General features: G+C 46.7%; 1 protein-coding gene across 5 annotated transcripts in view; it reads right to left on the bottom strand.

Moving 5' to 3' along the window:
- Positions 1–14,331, bottom strand: part of SERGEF (secretion regulating guanine nucleotide exchange factor) — a 256,384-nt gene that overhangs the window by 83,827 nt on the left and 158,226 nt on the right. For all 5 annotated transcript variants that reach the window (XR_011445941.1, XM_069554240.1, XM_070289324.1 and 2 more), the window contains one exon: positions 5,581–5,617. Coding sequence is in view for 4 of the 5 variants with exons in the window: in XM_069554240.1 (XP_069410341.1) it covers positions 5,581–5,617 (37 nt within the window). In the remaining variant the exon portion in view is untranslated. The remainder of the gene's footprint in view (positions 1–5,580; positions 5,618–14,331) is intronic.

Below are 14,331 nucleotides of genomic sequence, written 5' to 3'. Positions count from 1 at the left end.
GCACGGGACCATATAAGCCTGTCCTTGCCTCGAAGATCTCTACAAGGCCCTGGGGTTTGGAGGTACTGCCTCTCAGATCTATAGCCAGTGTCAAAATAAGTTAGCTCTCTCGATTCAATTCCTATGCGACCCCACTTGACAGGTCTCAGGCCACGCCAGTCAGCTGTTCTGCTACACATATTAGAAAAGCACAAAGGTTCAACAGTTAGAAATAATCAGTGAAAGGAAAATAATAAAAAATAAAAGATCCTTGCACAGATTATAGTTCCAGTTTGGTAAAAGAGCTGCTTTTGCTTGGAGGAGGAGGCACTACACTTTGCTGCCAAACATCTAACCCTTTACCAATGCCTGTCTGGCATGCGTGAGTGCTCCAGGAAAGGGCCCCCAGTAAAATCCCTTCTAAGGGCCTGCATGAAGTGGGAGAGAGGAAATGCAGTCAGCTCTTTTTTCTCTGCAGGAAGGGGAGGCTGAACAACTGCACATCAGGAGAAAAGGCAAACAAATTGCCCATTCAAGCCAAAGTAAGCCGCTCCCAAGGGTAAGGGAAACAGCTGGAGCCCATTCAGCCAGACACAGAGGTGAGGGCCCCAAAGACAGAGCTGGGCCTGGGACACCTGCCCCTGGCAGCCAGGGATCCTCTGAGCAAGTGGCGGCCACACGCCCTCATCTCACCCCTGCTCACCTCAGCTATGCCCACGAAGGGGAGCCGGCCAGCTTCGTCAGAATGTGGAGGGTAATCCTGGGTGAAAAGGAAGGAAGGAAGCAAGCAAGCAAGCAGCTGAACTCGTGACCCTGCCAAGTTCACCCGCTGAGCACCTATGCTATGACAGGCACTGGGCAGGCGCCTGACACACCTGTGCCATTTGGAATAATAACTTTTAGAGTTGGGTATTGTGATGCTGGTTTTACAGATGAGGAATCAGGCTCAGTGGGAAAGAACGACTGTACAAGGCACACAGCTAGACAGGGGCCAGGCCGGCCACGGCCAATGGCTTCCGCTTTTCCTTCCTGTCACTGAGTTTGTCTACACTCAGCTCCAGAGGCTCTTCCTTTGTCTAATACAGGAGCCTGCCCTGCCTCACCATCCTCTCTAGCCATGGGGGCAACCTTGTGGCAAACACAGCCCAGGTCAAGAGAAACTTCACTGGACAACTAAGGAAAGAACCAAAGCAAATTGTAAAAGAAGGAGGAACAAAGAAGCCCGGAAGCAAATGAAGTAGCAAAGTTGAATCATTGATGTTTTGACTTTATGGGTTTCCCCAGTGGCTCAGACAGTAGAGAATCTGCCTGAGATGCAGGAGACTCCGGTTTGATCCCTGGGTCAGGAAGATCCCCTGGAGAAGGGAATGGCTACGCACTCCAGTGTTCTTGACTGGAGAATTCCATGGACAGAGGAGCCTGACAGGCTACAGTTCTGTAGGGTCGCAAAGAGTTGAACACGACTGAGCAACTAACACTTTCACTTTAAGAAGCTAACGTGGCTGCTGTGGGGCTTCTCTTGGGCTGGAACACGCAGGGCCCCAGTCCCTGTCTGGGATAGTGAACAGTAGAACCCTGACATTGAGCAAAGCTGGGCTGGCACTCCTTCCAGGGCTGTTGAGGTTTCGAGATCCCCCAGATCAGTGTACCCAGGCCGCAGCTTACAAATCCATTCTGCTGCTCTGCCGAGATCCTGGACCCCGACAAGCTAGGTGAGGGAGACACTTCTCTCTCCACTTTCTGGAATTCCTACCATGAGCTTCAGCCTTCTTACAGTCACCTTAATATTACTTCCTTAAATTATATTCTCAACATATAATAAAAGCAACACCAACAACAGCTAACATTTACTGAGCCTTTATTTTTGTGTCAGGCACTGTCAGCACTTTACATAACAACACTATGAGGTCAATAATATGATCTTCCAGGAGAGGCAGTCAAGCCACAGAGAGTACCCTGAGGAAACCAGAATTGAAAAAGATACACATGTACCCCAGTGTTCACTGCAGCACTGTTTACAATAGCTAGGACATGGAAGCAACCTAGATGTCTACCGGCAGATAACTGGATAAGGAAGCTGTGGTACATATACACAATGGAATATTACTCAGCTATAAAAATGAATGCATTTGAGCCAGTTCTAAAAACGTGGATGAATGTAGAGCCTACTATACAGAGTGAAGTAAGTCAGAAAGAAGAAGATAAATACCATATATTAACACACATATATGGGATCTAGAAAGATGGTACCAACAATCCTACGTGCAGGACAGCAAAGGAGACCAAGACATAAAGAACAGATTTTTAGACTCAGAGGGAGAAGGGGAGGGTGGGACGGTTTGAGAGGATAGCACTGAAACATACACATTACAATATGTAAAAGAGACAACCAGGATGAGTTTGACATGTGACACAGGGCACCCAAAGTCAGTGCACTGTGACAACCTGGAGGGATAGGGTGGGGAGGGAGGTGGGAGGGGGGTTCAGGCTGGAGGGGACACACTGTACCTATGGCCGATTCACAACGATGTATGGCAAAAACCAGCACAATATTGTAAAGTAATTATCTTTCAATTAAAATAATTTTTTTTTAAAGACAGAGAGGCTAAGTCATTCATATTCAAGGCTATACGGCTCATAAACAGAGGTACCAGGATTTGGATCTGGGAGATAGGATCCCAGTATCTGTGCTCTTAGTCACTCCCCACCCTCCTTGGCCCTGAGGAGGTGAGAGAGTCGAAGAAGCATTTTTGGAAAAGTCAGGCACAGAGTGCTGTCATCTACTGCTACTTAGCCCTGAGCACCTTGTTTCACCTCTGAGTCTCAGTTTTCTTCTCCATGAAGTGGGTACAACAAATAGGCTTTGTGGAGTCCTGTGCATTTTAAGACAGAGTAGGGCCCAAGTTACATTGTTTCAACCATCTCCCTTCCCCCTCCCTTCTGGTTTGATGTGTTTCTTCTCCTCCCAACCAGCGAAGTGTGGCTTCTCTACATTCTGCTCCAGTCTATTCCGTAACTGTTTTGCACCCATCGCCTGTGTGACCTAGCACCAGGCATGGAGGGCCTGGATCTCGGGGCTGAGACTGAAGGCAGGGAAGTCCACTTGAAGGCAGCAGGGGCAGGAGGGTGGCGAGGGGAGCCGGCCGTGAGAGCCAGGCATCCAGCTGGTAGGAACTCTGCTCCTCCAGCTTGTCTCCCTCTTGCTGGCCTCCTGCCAGGGCTCACAGGGGCTTCTTGTCGCTTCCTGCTGCACAGCTTGCACCCTGCCGGGCACCCACTGAGAGCACCATGCCCCCAGGGGCGCTCAGCCTCTGATCCCAGCTCACACGCGGGCAGGTATACGTGTCCAGAGTCCTGGGACTGGGCCCACCTTTCCTGACTCTGGAACCATTCATTCAGCAGACTGAGCCAAGCCCCAGGCTTTGGGAACTAAATGGAAAATAAGAGGTTTGCCCTCAAAGAGTTCACCAGTATGCCATGCCCTGCTCTCCCACTGGCTCTGCTGTTTTCCCCACTTATGTAGGAACGCTGGACACACCTTTCCAGAATGTCATCATTTCTCTCTCCCAACCAAGAATTACTTCACTAGAACAGTTACACTAACAAGTGACTTTCCCCTCTTCCTACCCTGACCAAGCGAACTGAAAAAGAAATGGAATAGTTACTTTATTTCTTACACATCTCCTATATAATACCAGGTACTTCAGATATATTATCTTCTCTAATTCTCACAACAACAATCCTGCAAGGTGGAATTATCCCCTTTAACAGATGAGGAAAAGATGGAAGCTCACACAGAGATGGAGCCGGTTTAAACCAGGGCTGTCTGCGCTCTGTCTACAGCCCTAGGCTGCCTGTCGGCTCTGCCTGCCACCCTGCTGACTCCGGCCCCCTCCGTCAGCAGCATTTTGTTCTTTCTCGTATTTAGATTCCCTGCAATCTTATTGTTTGTGCTGGTCCCAGAAGAAGCCAACCTCTCTTCCAGTCCAGTGACAGCAGCAGCCGCAACATCCGAGGCACTGCCTCTGATTCTTTGATTAGCTTGTCTTAATTACACCCAGGCTGGAGCACTTCCAGTATAAAGTATCTGGTGTTGCAAAGCACACAGGTTTGCTGTTACATTTTCTCACTCCCTCTCTGACTCCAGCCCCTTTCCTCCCCCCACCCCCTCTGCTGGCTGGCAGCCTACCTCCTCTGCTGTCCTTGGTTCTGCCTTCTTGCACATCACATTTGGGCCTGCATAGCAGTGCTTCAAACTGCCACCCCAGGCAGCTGAGCCGGCCAGTCTAGCTTAATCCAGAAAACAGTGCTTGAGTTTCTGCTGAGTGCCAGGCACTGCTCTGGGTGCTGCAAATAAGCAGGAAACAAAAGGGAAATGCAGGGGCCTTGCCCTTCAGAGGCTGAGATTCAGAGGCTGGGAGAGGGATGTTCACAGAACAGACATCACCTACTCAAAGCAGACAGCAGTGGGGTTGTAATAGAGCCCTAAGATATTGGGCTGTGATGACCTAAAAGGGTGAGATGGAGGGGGTGGGAGGGAGGCTCAAGATAGAAGGGATATATGTATATTTATAGCCGATTGATACTGCTGTACAGCAGAAACTAACAGCACTGTAAAGTAATTATACTCCAGTTAAAAAATACCCTTAAAAATAAAATACTGGGGCTGAAGGGAACTTGGTTTTCTGTTTTAACTGCTCCATTCCACAGATGGGGGACCTAAAGATGGGGGCAATTATTTGAACGAATGATATTAGATAATATCAACTAACACTTCTAAAACCCCTACTAGGAGCTAAGTGCTCTTCTAAGTGCTATACACATATCGACTTCTTTAACCTTCACAACAGCCCCAATAACCCCAAGATGCTATTGCCCTTCTCATTTTAAAAATGAGAAAGATGAGGCATGGAGAGCTAAGCACCTTGGCTGGGGTCACACAACTAATAAGTAGAAGCCTGCATTGAACTCAGATAGCCAGACTCTATACTGTCTCTTTAACCTACCGACTGAGTCTACCTGCGGAAGTAACGAGAAACATTTTTGAAGGAATTACTCACAGGCCTGATTATAAAAACCACTGAACCTTGGTTATCAACAGTCAATAAGAGGAAACATCAATTAATCAGAGGCTTGGGAGTTCCTGAGTGCCATGAAACACAAGGCAGGAAAGCGGTGGGCCAAGCCCCCTCCCCCCCAACCACCAACCCGTCTCCAAAGAAAGAGCCAAGCAAGAGGGAAGAACTCGGCGCAAAGGACTGACTCAAGAGCCAGGAGCAGCCCAATCCTCTTCCCCTCCTATGTTCGGCTCTCTGCACATGATGCCCTCAACCTGTAAGATCTTTAATTTCCCCCAAAATGCCTCTTCCTGAAGCAGGGAGGCTAGCTCAGGTACCTTTTTAAATGCTCAATAATATGAATAGAAATTTTAGAGAAAGGGCCTCTAGCAAAGCCTTGGTCAACTAAACACTTCCATTTCCCAGAATCTCCCCCCAACATACACACACACACACGCACTTTGCCCTTTGCTTAACCAAGAGTCCTCCAGTTCTGCCCATGAGTTTCAGAATAAACGCAGTTATCAGGACACAAATTACTTACGAATCACCGCCAGATTATGCTCTGAGCCACAGGAGATCTGTAAAAAGAAATAAAATAAGTTATATTATAGATATAAATAGAAAATTTATTTAAGCCATTATATTTTATGATCAGAGTTATTTTTAAGGATATTAACATCCAGTTTTTGAGCAATTTTAGGAAGTAGAAAGGGGCACAATGAACAAAAGGCTATAATTACAATACACTCACAACTCCATAAAAAGTGAAAAAAAAATATTCAATGGAAAAATACCACAATGTTAATGTATTTGCTTGTAGGCAGAGACCATAAGTGATTTTTTTAATCCTTTATTCTTTATACTCTTTTTTATTTTTTTAATTTTCTATAATGAGCATGTGTTACTGTAAAAAAATGAAAACATAAGGCAATACAAATGACAGTTTTGGAAAACTGAGCTAAAAGGTCCATCACTTTGGCCTGGAATGATAAAATGAGCAAAGAATTCAGTGGAAACAGACTTGCCCAAGGGAAAATGCTTGACTTCTGCCCATCTGCTCACTCTCCCTTCTACCTTCTAGCCACACAAACCACCTGCAGTTCTCTGAACACATGTCCTCTCACACCTCCGGGCCTTTACACATGCTGCTCCTCTGCTCTGCATGGCCTCTCCTGAACTGCCTACCTCGAAAACTTCTTTTCATCCTTTAAAATTCCAAAGCATTCAGATACTCCCTTGCTACTTCTTCTAGCTGACTGAAGCACTCCTTCCATTAGGCAATTTATATATATCCCCACTGCAGCAATCATCTTGTCGTCTTTTACATTTTTTCCCATTTCCTCACTAGACTGTGTGTATCTTGAAGACAGCGCTCTGCCTCATTCTCCTCTGCACTACTCACAGATGGACTGTACAAGGTCTGGGGCTCAGAGAAAATGAATGAAAGAACAAAGTACCTAAAGAAGAAATACCTAAGAGACAATCATTTGGGGTTCTGAATCCAGTGCTGCACCCAGTGAGAGCTATTTCTTGCCTCTCAGTCTCCGCATGTCCCAAATGCTACCAGAAGGAAGTGACTGGGAAAATAAGAGCATAAATTGTCCCCCAGGTACTAATTAAAAGGAACTCCAAGCTCTGGAGAATATCCTGCGACCTTTACTGTGATGCTTACTTTAGCTCCTGGCAAGAAAAAGGGCTTTAGGTACTTATGGAATGTCAACTGGAAGAGCCCTGGAGATCACCGAGTCCGATCTTTCACACGACGTGGAGAAAATGGGCTTAGGAGGAGGAAATATAACTTGCATCAGGTGCCAGTGGAAGTGTGTTTGTGCCCAAATTAAGACTAGAGCCTCTCTGAGTCCCTCATTCTCACAGTGTCCTGGTGCCGTAACTTCTTACTCTTTGCCAGTGAAAAACCACTTGGCAGTGATATTCAAGGGTAACTAGCACAGGCCCCTGACAGTCAAGGTAACAGGCTCAAAAGACATTTGAGTATGGCAGGCCTGGTGGCTCAGCTGATAAAGAATCTGCCTGCAATGCAGGAGACCTGGGTTTGATCCCTGGGTTGGGAAGATCCCCCGAAGAAGGGAAAGGCTACCACTCCAGTATTCTAGCCTGGAGAAGTCCATGGACCAAGACCATGGAGTCGCGAAGAGCTGGTCATGACTGAGCGACTTTCACTTCACTTCAAGAGAGAAGGGGCAGCCAGGCTTCTCAGGCTTTTTCCTTTGTAAAATCTATGGGTCTAGGATCTTAGTTTCTGCAGGGAAGAGGGCTACCCACGTTTAGTTGGAGTCCCTGACACTGTCTGGCAAAGAAGTACCTGGATATTAAATATTTCCAGGGTGACTAGTCTCTGAGCTCCTTTGAGGCAGGCTCTGTATCTGATTTATCTGAGGGGTCCCCCTAGGCCTCACCCAGGCCATACACACAGCACAAGTTCATCATGTGCTTCCTGGTTATACTGAGGCCGGTTCTCTTGGTTTTGTCATAGGAAGCTACTTAGATGGAAGAATTAGGAACAAACTTAGATGTCTAACAATAGGAGAATTCTATGTAAGTTACAGTAGAGCCATCTGATGACTTGGAAAGTATTATGCAGCCTTGGGAAATGATGCTTACAATAAAGGAAAATATGTGTGATATCCTATAAACTGAAAAACTACATAAAAATTGTATATGTAATATAATCTCAACTCTATAATAAAACATGAATAAAAGACTGGAAGGAGTTATTCCAAAAATTTAATAGTGATAGCCTCTGGGCTAAGGATAAGGGTAAGGATAAGGTAAGGGTAAGGATAAAAACAAAGATAAGGGGGGCATTATGAGTATGACTATGCCAAAGCCTTTGACTGTGTGGATCACAATAAATTGTGGAAAATTCTGAAAGATATGGGAATACCAGACCACCTGACCTTCTTGAGAAATCTGTATGCAGGTCAGGAAACAACAGTTAGAACTGGACATGGAACAACAGACTGGTTCCAAATTGGGGAAGGAGTATGCCAAGGCTATATGTTATCACCCTGCTTATTTAACTTATATGCAGAGTACATCATGAGAAACACTAGGCTGGATGAAACACAAGATGGAATCAAGATTGCCGGGAAAAATATCAATAGCCTCAGATATGCAGATGATACCATCCTTCTGGCAGAAAGTGAAGAACTAAAGAGCCTCTTGATGAAAGTGAAAGAGGAGAGTGAAAAAGTTGGCTTAAAGCTCAACATTCAGAAAACTAAGATCATGGTATCCAGTCCCATCACTTCATGGCAAATAGATTGGGAAACAGCGGAAACAGTGGCTGACTTTATTTTGGGGGGCTCCAAAATCACTGCAGATGGTGACTGCAGCCATGAAATTAAAAGATGTTTGATCCTTGGAAGGAAAGCTATGACCAACCTATTCAGCATATTAAAAAGCAGAGACATTACTTTGCCAACAAAGGTCCATCTCGTCAAGGCTATGGTTTTTCCAGTGGTCATGTATGGATGTAAGAGTTGGACTATAAAGAAAGCTGAACACTGAAGAATTGATGCTTTTGAACTGTAGTGTTGGAGAAGACTCTTGAGAGTCCCTTGGACTGCAAGGAGATCCAACCAGTCCATCCTAAAGGAGATCAGTCCTGGGTGTTCACTGGAGGGACTGATGTTGAAGCTAAAACTCCAATACTTTGGCCACCTGATGCAGAGAGCTGAGTCATTTGAAAAAACCCTGATGCTGGGAAAGATTGAGGGCAGGAGGAGAAGGGGATGACAGAGGATGAGATGGTTGGATGGCACCACCGACACAATGGACGTGGGTTTGGGTGGACTCCAGGAGTTAGTGATGGACAGGGAGGCCTGGCGTGCTGTGGTTCATGGGGTCGCAGAGTCGCAGAGTCGCAGAGAATCGGACACAACTGAGCAGCTGAACTGAACTGAACTGATGAGTATGGTTTTCCCTTTGCTTTTTTCTATGCTCTTTAAATTTTATACACAATTTTAATAATCAGAAAAATTATCTAGTAAAAATAAGAAAAATAAATATAATGCAGTTCTCGCCACAGAGGAGTAAAATTAGAAAAAAAGGCTCTTGACTATAAAATAAATATTCTATAAAATCTGACATGTTCTGAAGTAGTAGGGATAAAAATTTGAAGGAAATAATTCATTAAATTATAAAGGTAGTTGTATCATGGTGATAAGATTATAAGATTTTTTTTCTTTTAATTCTCTATTTTTCAAACATTCTTTAAATGTTAGAAATTAAAGCCACCATACACTGAGGACTCATGTGTGCCAGGTGTCATGCCAAGACACTTTATAAACACCATCTCACCTTACTCATTACAGCAATCTTTTAGATAGGTTTGACTTTGCTCATTTTAGAGAAAAGAGAACTGAGGTTCATATATATTCATAACTTCCTAGCTTACCAAGTGGCAGCCATAAAACTAAAAGCCAGGTTTGTCTATCTCCAAGCTCATGTTCTATACTGCCAGGTTACACTACCTTTATTTTTTTTTTTAATGAAGTTATTTCATTTTATAAATGCAGGCAGAAAGGGCCGGCCTCTGACTGCCAGGGCTCACCCTGGGGCTGCAGGCTGCAGAGCTGACCAGCCGTGAAGACCAGGGGTTCCAGAAACAAGTCACTGACAAACGCCAGCATCAGGCAGCAGATGCTGCTGTGAATTAATGAGCGAGACAGTGATGAATGGATTTTGTCAAGGCAATATAGTGCTTGAAGCTCAAAGTTCCCTGCTGTTTCTTGCTGTCTGCGCGTTGGCACAGAGGTCAGGAGACTGAACGCCACAGGCCACAAAATCCCAGCGCTGCACTCCTTCAACAAGATTGTGTCAATGGCCATTTGCTTCACATTGCCTCTGTCAGCATCTACCCACTGCCCAGCTTTCTAGAAGACTCTGTTAACAATGGCAGTGTGCCCAGGAGAAAGAGAGTCAGGGTCAGAACCAGGTGAATGCTAAGCCCTCCGCTTTTTGGCTCTCCGACCTTTGGCAAGGTATTTAGTCCTGGAGCCTCAGTGTTCTCAGGAGTGCAAGATAGAAAAGAGTATCCTCCCATCTGCCTGACAGAATTGCTAGAGGACAAATGACACAGTCCATCCCCTGACATCCATGAGTGTCATCTTCCTTACATATAACCCTGCACATATCACGCCCCTAGAGAAAACCCTCCACAGGATTGCAGCATTGGAAGGGCAAAGTCTAAGGCACATGGTATAGCTTACAAGGTCCTTGCAAGTGGGCCCCTGTTCACCTCTCTGGCCTCCCTTTTCCCCCTTGCTACTCATGAACTCTCAACCCCAAGTCACATATTCCTTTTCCCATTCACACTAGCTACATTTTCTGTAAGAATATCACATGATTTCAGACTTTAACACATGCTGTTCTCCTTGACTTGACTTCCCTTTCTCCTACTCTCCATCTAGCAAAATCCTTTATGATTGTTTACGTTGTGCCTGTATGCTCAGTCCTGTCCGACTCTTTGCAACCCCATGGACTGTAGTCTGCCAGGCTCCTTTGTCCATGGGATTTCCCAGACAAGAATACTGGAGTGGGTTGCCATTTCCTTCTCCAGGGGATCTTCCCAATCCAGGGGTTGAACCTGTGTCTCTTATGTCTTCTGCATTGGCAGGTGGGTTCCTTACCACTAGTGCCACATTACCTCGAGGTAAAGCCTTCTCGGACTTCTCAAAGTCGAGCCAGCTGCTCCAGCCTGGCTGTTACCACAGCACCATGCACCATGGCCCCTACCGCATGATGTTTACTTTTTGAACTGCGTCTCTCACAGATCCAGCAGGGTGCCTGCCCAGTAACGTGTCTGCCACATAGCCCAAGCACAAGGCATGGAGGGGCCCAGACAAAGATGGGCCCAGAGATGTGAGATGATCCCAAAACAGTGTGAGTAGTGGTGTGGAGATGGTGTGGAGATGCCAGTCCAAATGCAGAAAGGCACTGCAATGCACCATGAAGGCAGGAAGGGAAAGATATTAGAAGAATAGACAGGAGAGATGAGGGAGGGTGTCAAGAGCACAGGACTGTTCCAGGGTGGGTTTCAGCTTGCTGGTTCGGGCCTTCAGGATTCAGGGGGCACATCCCCCCAACAGTGAGGAGTGGGGGACAGAGGAGTTTATGGAAAGTTGTCCCGTCACTCAGTCCAAACACTAGAGGGGTCTGCTCTGCTCAGGCAACTCAGCCTGAGGAGGCAGAGCTGCAGAAAACAATTTCCAAAGCCTCAACTGCCATGGGGACAAGATCTCCTAGGATCCCTCCTATGGAGCTGGACTCTATCAGTTCTCATGAAGGAGGCCACAACTCCCCCTGGGCAGGATCCCACTAAATACAGTTGGACAGTGATAGGCTGGGGCAAGAACTGACTGGTAGTAGACACTACCAGTAGATGCTGAAACATTAATGGGCCAAGTAAAGGGATAACTAAAAGCGTAAGTAGAAATTAGATGACTAGGAAAATATTTGCCAAACGTTGAGTATGAGTGCTTTAGTTTCCACCATCACACTTGTACCATTTCTAAAAGCTGCTGACTGGCCCTTATTGAGTGCTAATGGCCAAGAACCTGGCTAACTGCTTTGCCTATATTATTTCATTTAAACCGAAACCAAATCTAAAATTCTTTTGTTACAACCACTTTACAAATGAGACAATTGGGGTTCAGAGAGGTGAGGTAACTGATCAGAGTCTTACAGCTGGTGGAGGTGCTGGATTCTGTGCTCATTCTCCTTCAACATTTCTGTCCTGTTAACTGTCCAAACCCTTCCTAGTGCCACGTAGCATGTTCTCACATCTGGCAACCCTGTGTCAATTATCAAGGAATCTTATGCTGGGAAAGCCCCAGGTTTACAAGGCCATCTGCCTCGGGTTACGAGTATCTACCTCTGGTAGATCTAGGTTTACCTCGATCAAGGGCTGGTCCAGGGCTTTTTCTCAGGGGACATGGCTGTAAAATGGCAACAAAGATTTGTGGAAGCTATCACCTCGTGGGGAAGGCCACCAGGTTGTTCCACTCCGCACACTTTGATCAGGGAAATCAGAGTAGAGCAGGGTGCGACCAGGACGCAGGGAAAGAAGCATTGAGATTCCAATGAGGGAAACCAGGCAGAGGCCAGACCAACGCCGAGGCTGGTGCCCGTCACTATCCAGGGACCATCCTCAGCGCGGGGACCTCCCAACGGCGAGGTGGCAGCTCAGAGACCACCCTGGTGCGTAGCAGCGTGACAGGCCTACTGATTGGTTCTTCCTCGCGCCAATGGGCCTGGGCGCCGGCCGATGCCATGGCAACAAGGCGCACGTGTGAACGCACGTGACGGCGGGCGGGCGAGCGGGCGGGGCGTCCACTCCGTAGGGTACTCTGCGGAAAGAGAGCTTTGGCGATTCAGCCTCAGCTGCCCGACTTCACCGCAGGTCCTTGGCCAGCGCCCCCCGGTCCGGAGAAAGAACAGACTGGCAAGCAGCTCCAGAACGGCAGCCTCGCGCCGACTGGGATTAATGGGTTAACAGGGAAGGGAATGGGCGCCTCAGCGCAGCCTTTGCTAAATTCTGCCCTAACCCAGCTGCCACCTGCATAGAACTCAAGGGAGAGAAGCCAGAATTTCCCAGCCTGTTAGAAAAGCAGGCTGGGAGGCTGGGCATGTTTTACAGCAAACTGCAGTCCTGTCAGTCAAAGGCGTTTTACCACTCGACTCTGAAAAAGCTTCATAGGTGGTCCTTGGTGACAGCAGAGCGGCAGCGCGGTTGCTTGTTTCTGGAAGCACCTACCCTTACAAAGACACCTCTGACTCCCTTTGGGGGGGCGTCAACTTTTGACTGAAGCCTAGATGTCAAAGGAGGCCAAAAAAAAAAAAAAAAATGAGACCTCTGGGGCCAGGGGTTTCAGCTTGTCATCCACCTCAAAATCCAGGGAAGGAAGAACGCGTGCACCCTGCAAAGCCTATTTTTCTTTCTTTCGTTTTTTAAATAGATTTACTATTGTTTTTCTTTTGAACTTTTTGTTTTGTATCAGGATACAGCCGACCAACAATGTTGTGATAGTTTCAGGTGAACAGCCAAGGGACTCAGCCATACATATACATGTATCCATTCTCCCTCCTTTTGCACAATCTATACCTAAGAATAGGCCACCTAATGCAAAGAACTGACTCATTGGACAAGACCCTGGTGCTGGGAAATATTGAAGGCAGGAGGAGAAGGGGACGACAAAGGATGAGACGGTTGGATGGCACCACCGTCTTGATGGACATGAGTTTGAGCAAGCTCTGGGAGTTGGTGATGGACAGGGAAGCCTGGGGTGCTGCAGTCCATGGGATCGCAGAGTTGGACACGACTGAACGACTGAACTGACTGACTGATACCTAAGACAATGAACCTTAAACTAGGTCCTACTTCCTTCTCAAATGGAGAGGTTGGGGCGGGGAGGAAGAGAGCTAAAATTTGTTAAGTGCCTGGGTGCCAAATGTGTGATATTATGGAATTTCACTTTACTCGCAAACCTGCATCCTCCCAGCTACTCTTAGAAGTGGGGATCAATCTTCTAACAGGTCAGCAAACACACTTAGAGAAGTTAAATAAGTCACACTGGGCTATTTACTAGGTGAGCCTTGATCCAAAGCCTGTGAGCTTTACCCGCTACACATCCTGCCCCTCTTCTGGTTCCAGACTGCCCCCCGGCATTAAGGCTCAAACTCTCAAGAGACTAACAGCTCTCTGACTCCTTTGTCTCTCTCCTACTCTGTCTCAAGAGCCTGTTAATTCTGCCTTCTCCGTGTCTTGATTTTTTTAGCTGCTACTATCTTAGTTCAGTCCTTTCCACTCCAACTTGGGAGCTTTTGAGAGCTGCCTCTCAAGCTTTCTTCTCGCCGTCCTCTCATGGTCTGATTTAAAAAGAAATTTTTTAAGTTGTCATAGTCTCAAAGCCTCCAACTTCCTGCCACACTTGATCTCTCACTCCTTTCCTACATTAACCCGGCAACACAAGTCTCTTCTCTGTCCCTGGGAAATCTCTGTGTTTTCCCTCTTTTGCACCATTATTTGCACCATTCTCCCTTCTCCATACCATTCTGAACCTACCAACTTTACAAGGCCCAGTTCAAAACTCACTGCCTGGAGGAAGTCTCCCAGATCATCTCAGCCCTTAAAAGATCTGTCTTCTCTCAAATCCTACCACTTGCCTTGGCTAAAGTTGGCTTTTGTCAAACCTCCTTTCTACTGTTAATAATTTGGGTGTGGGGGTAGGGCATATCTCCCCAGGCAGTGTAGGGTAGTGGGAAGAGC

Source organism: Ovis canadensis, chromosome 15 (genome assembly GCF_042477335.2).
Source record: "Ovis canadensis isolate MfBH-ARS-UI-01 breed Bighorn chromosome 15, ARS-UI_OviCan_v2, whole genome shotgun sequence".
In the NCBI taxonomy this organism is placed as follows: domain Eukaryota; kingdom Metazoa; phylum Chordata; class Mammalia; order Artiodactyla; family Bovidae; genus Ovis; species Ovis canadensis.
This window is presented reverse-complemented; position numbering and strand designations above follow the sequence as displayed.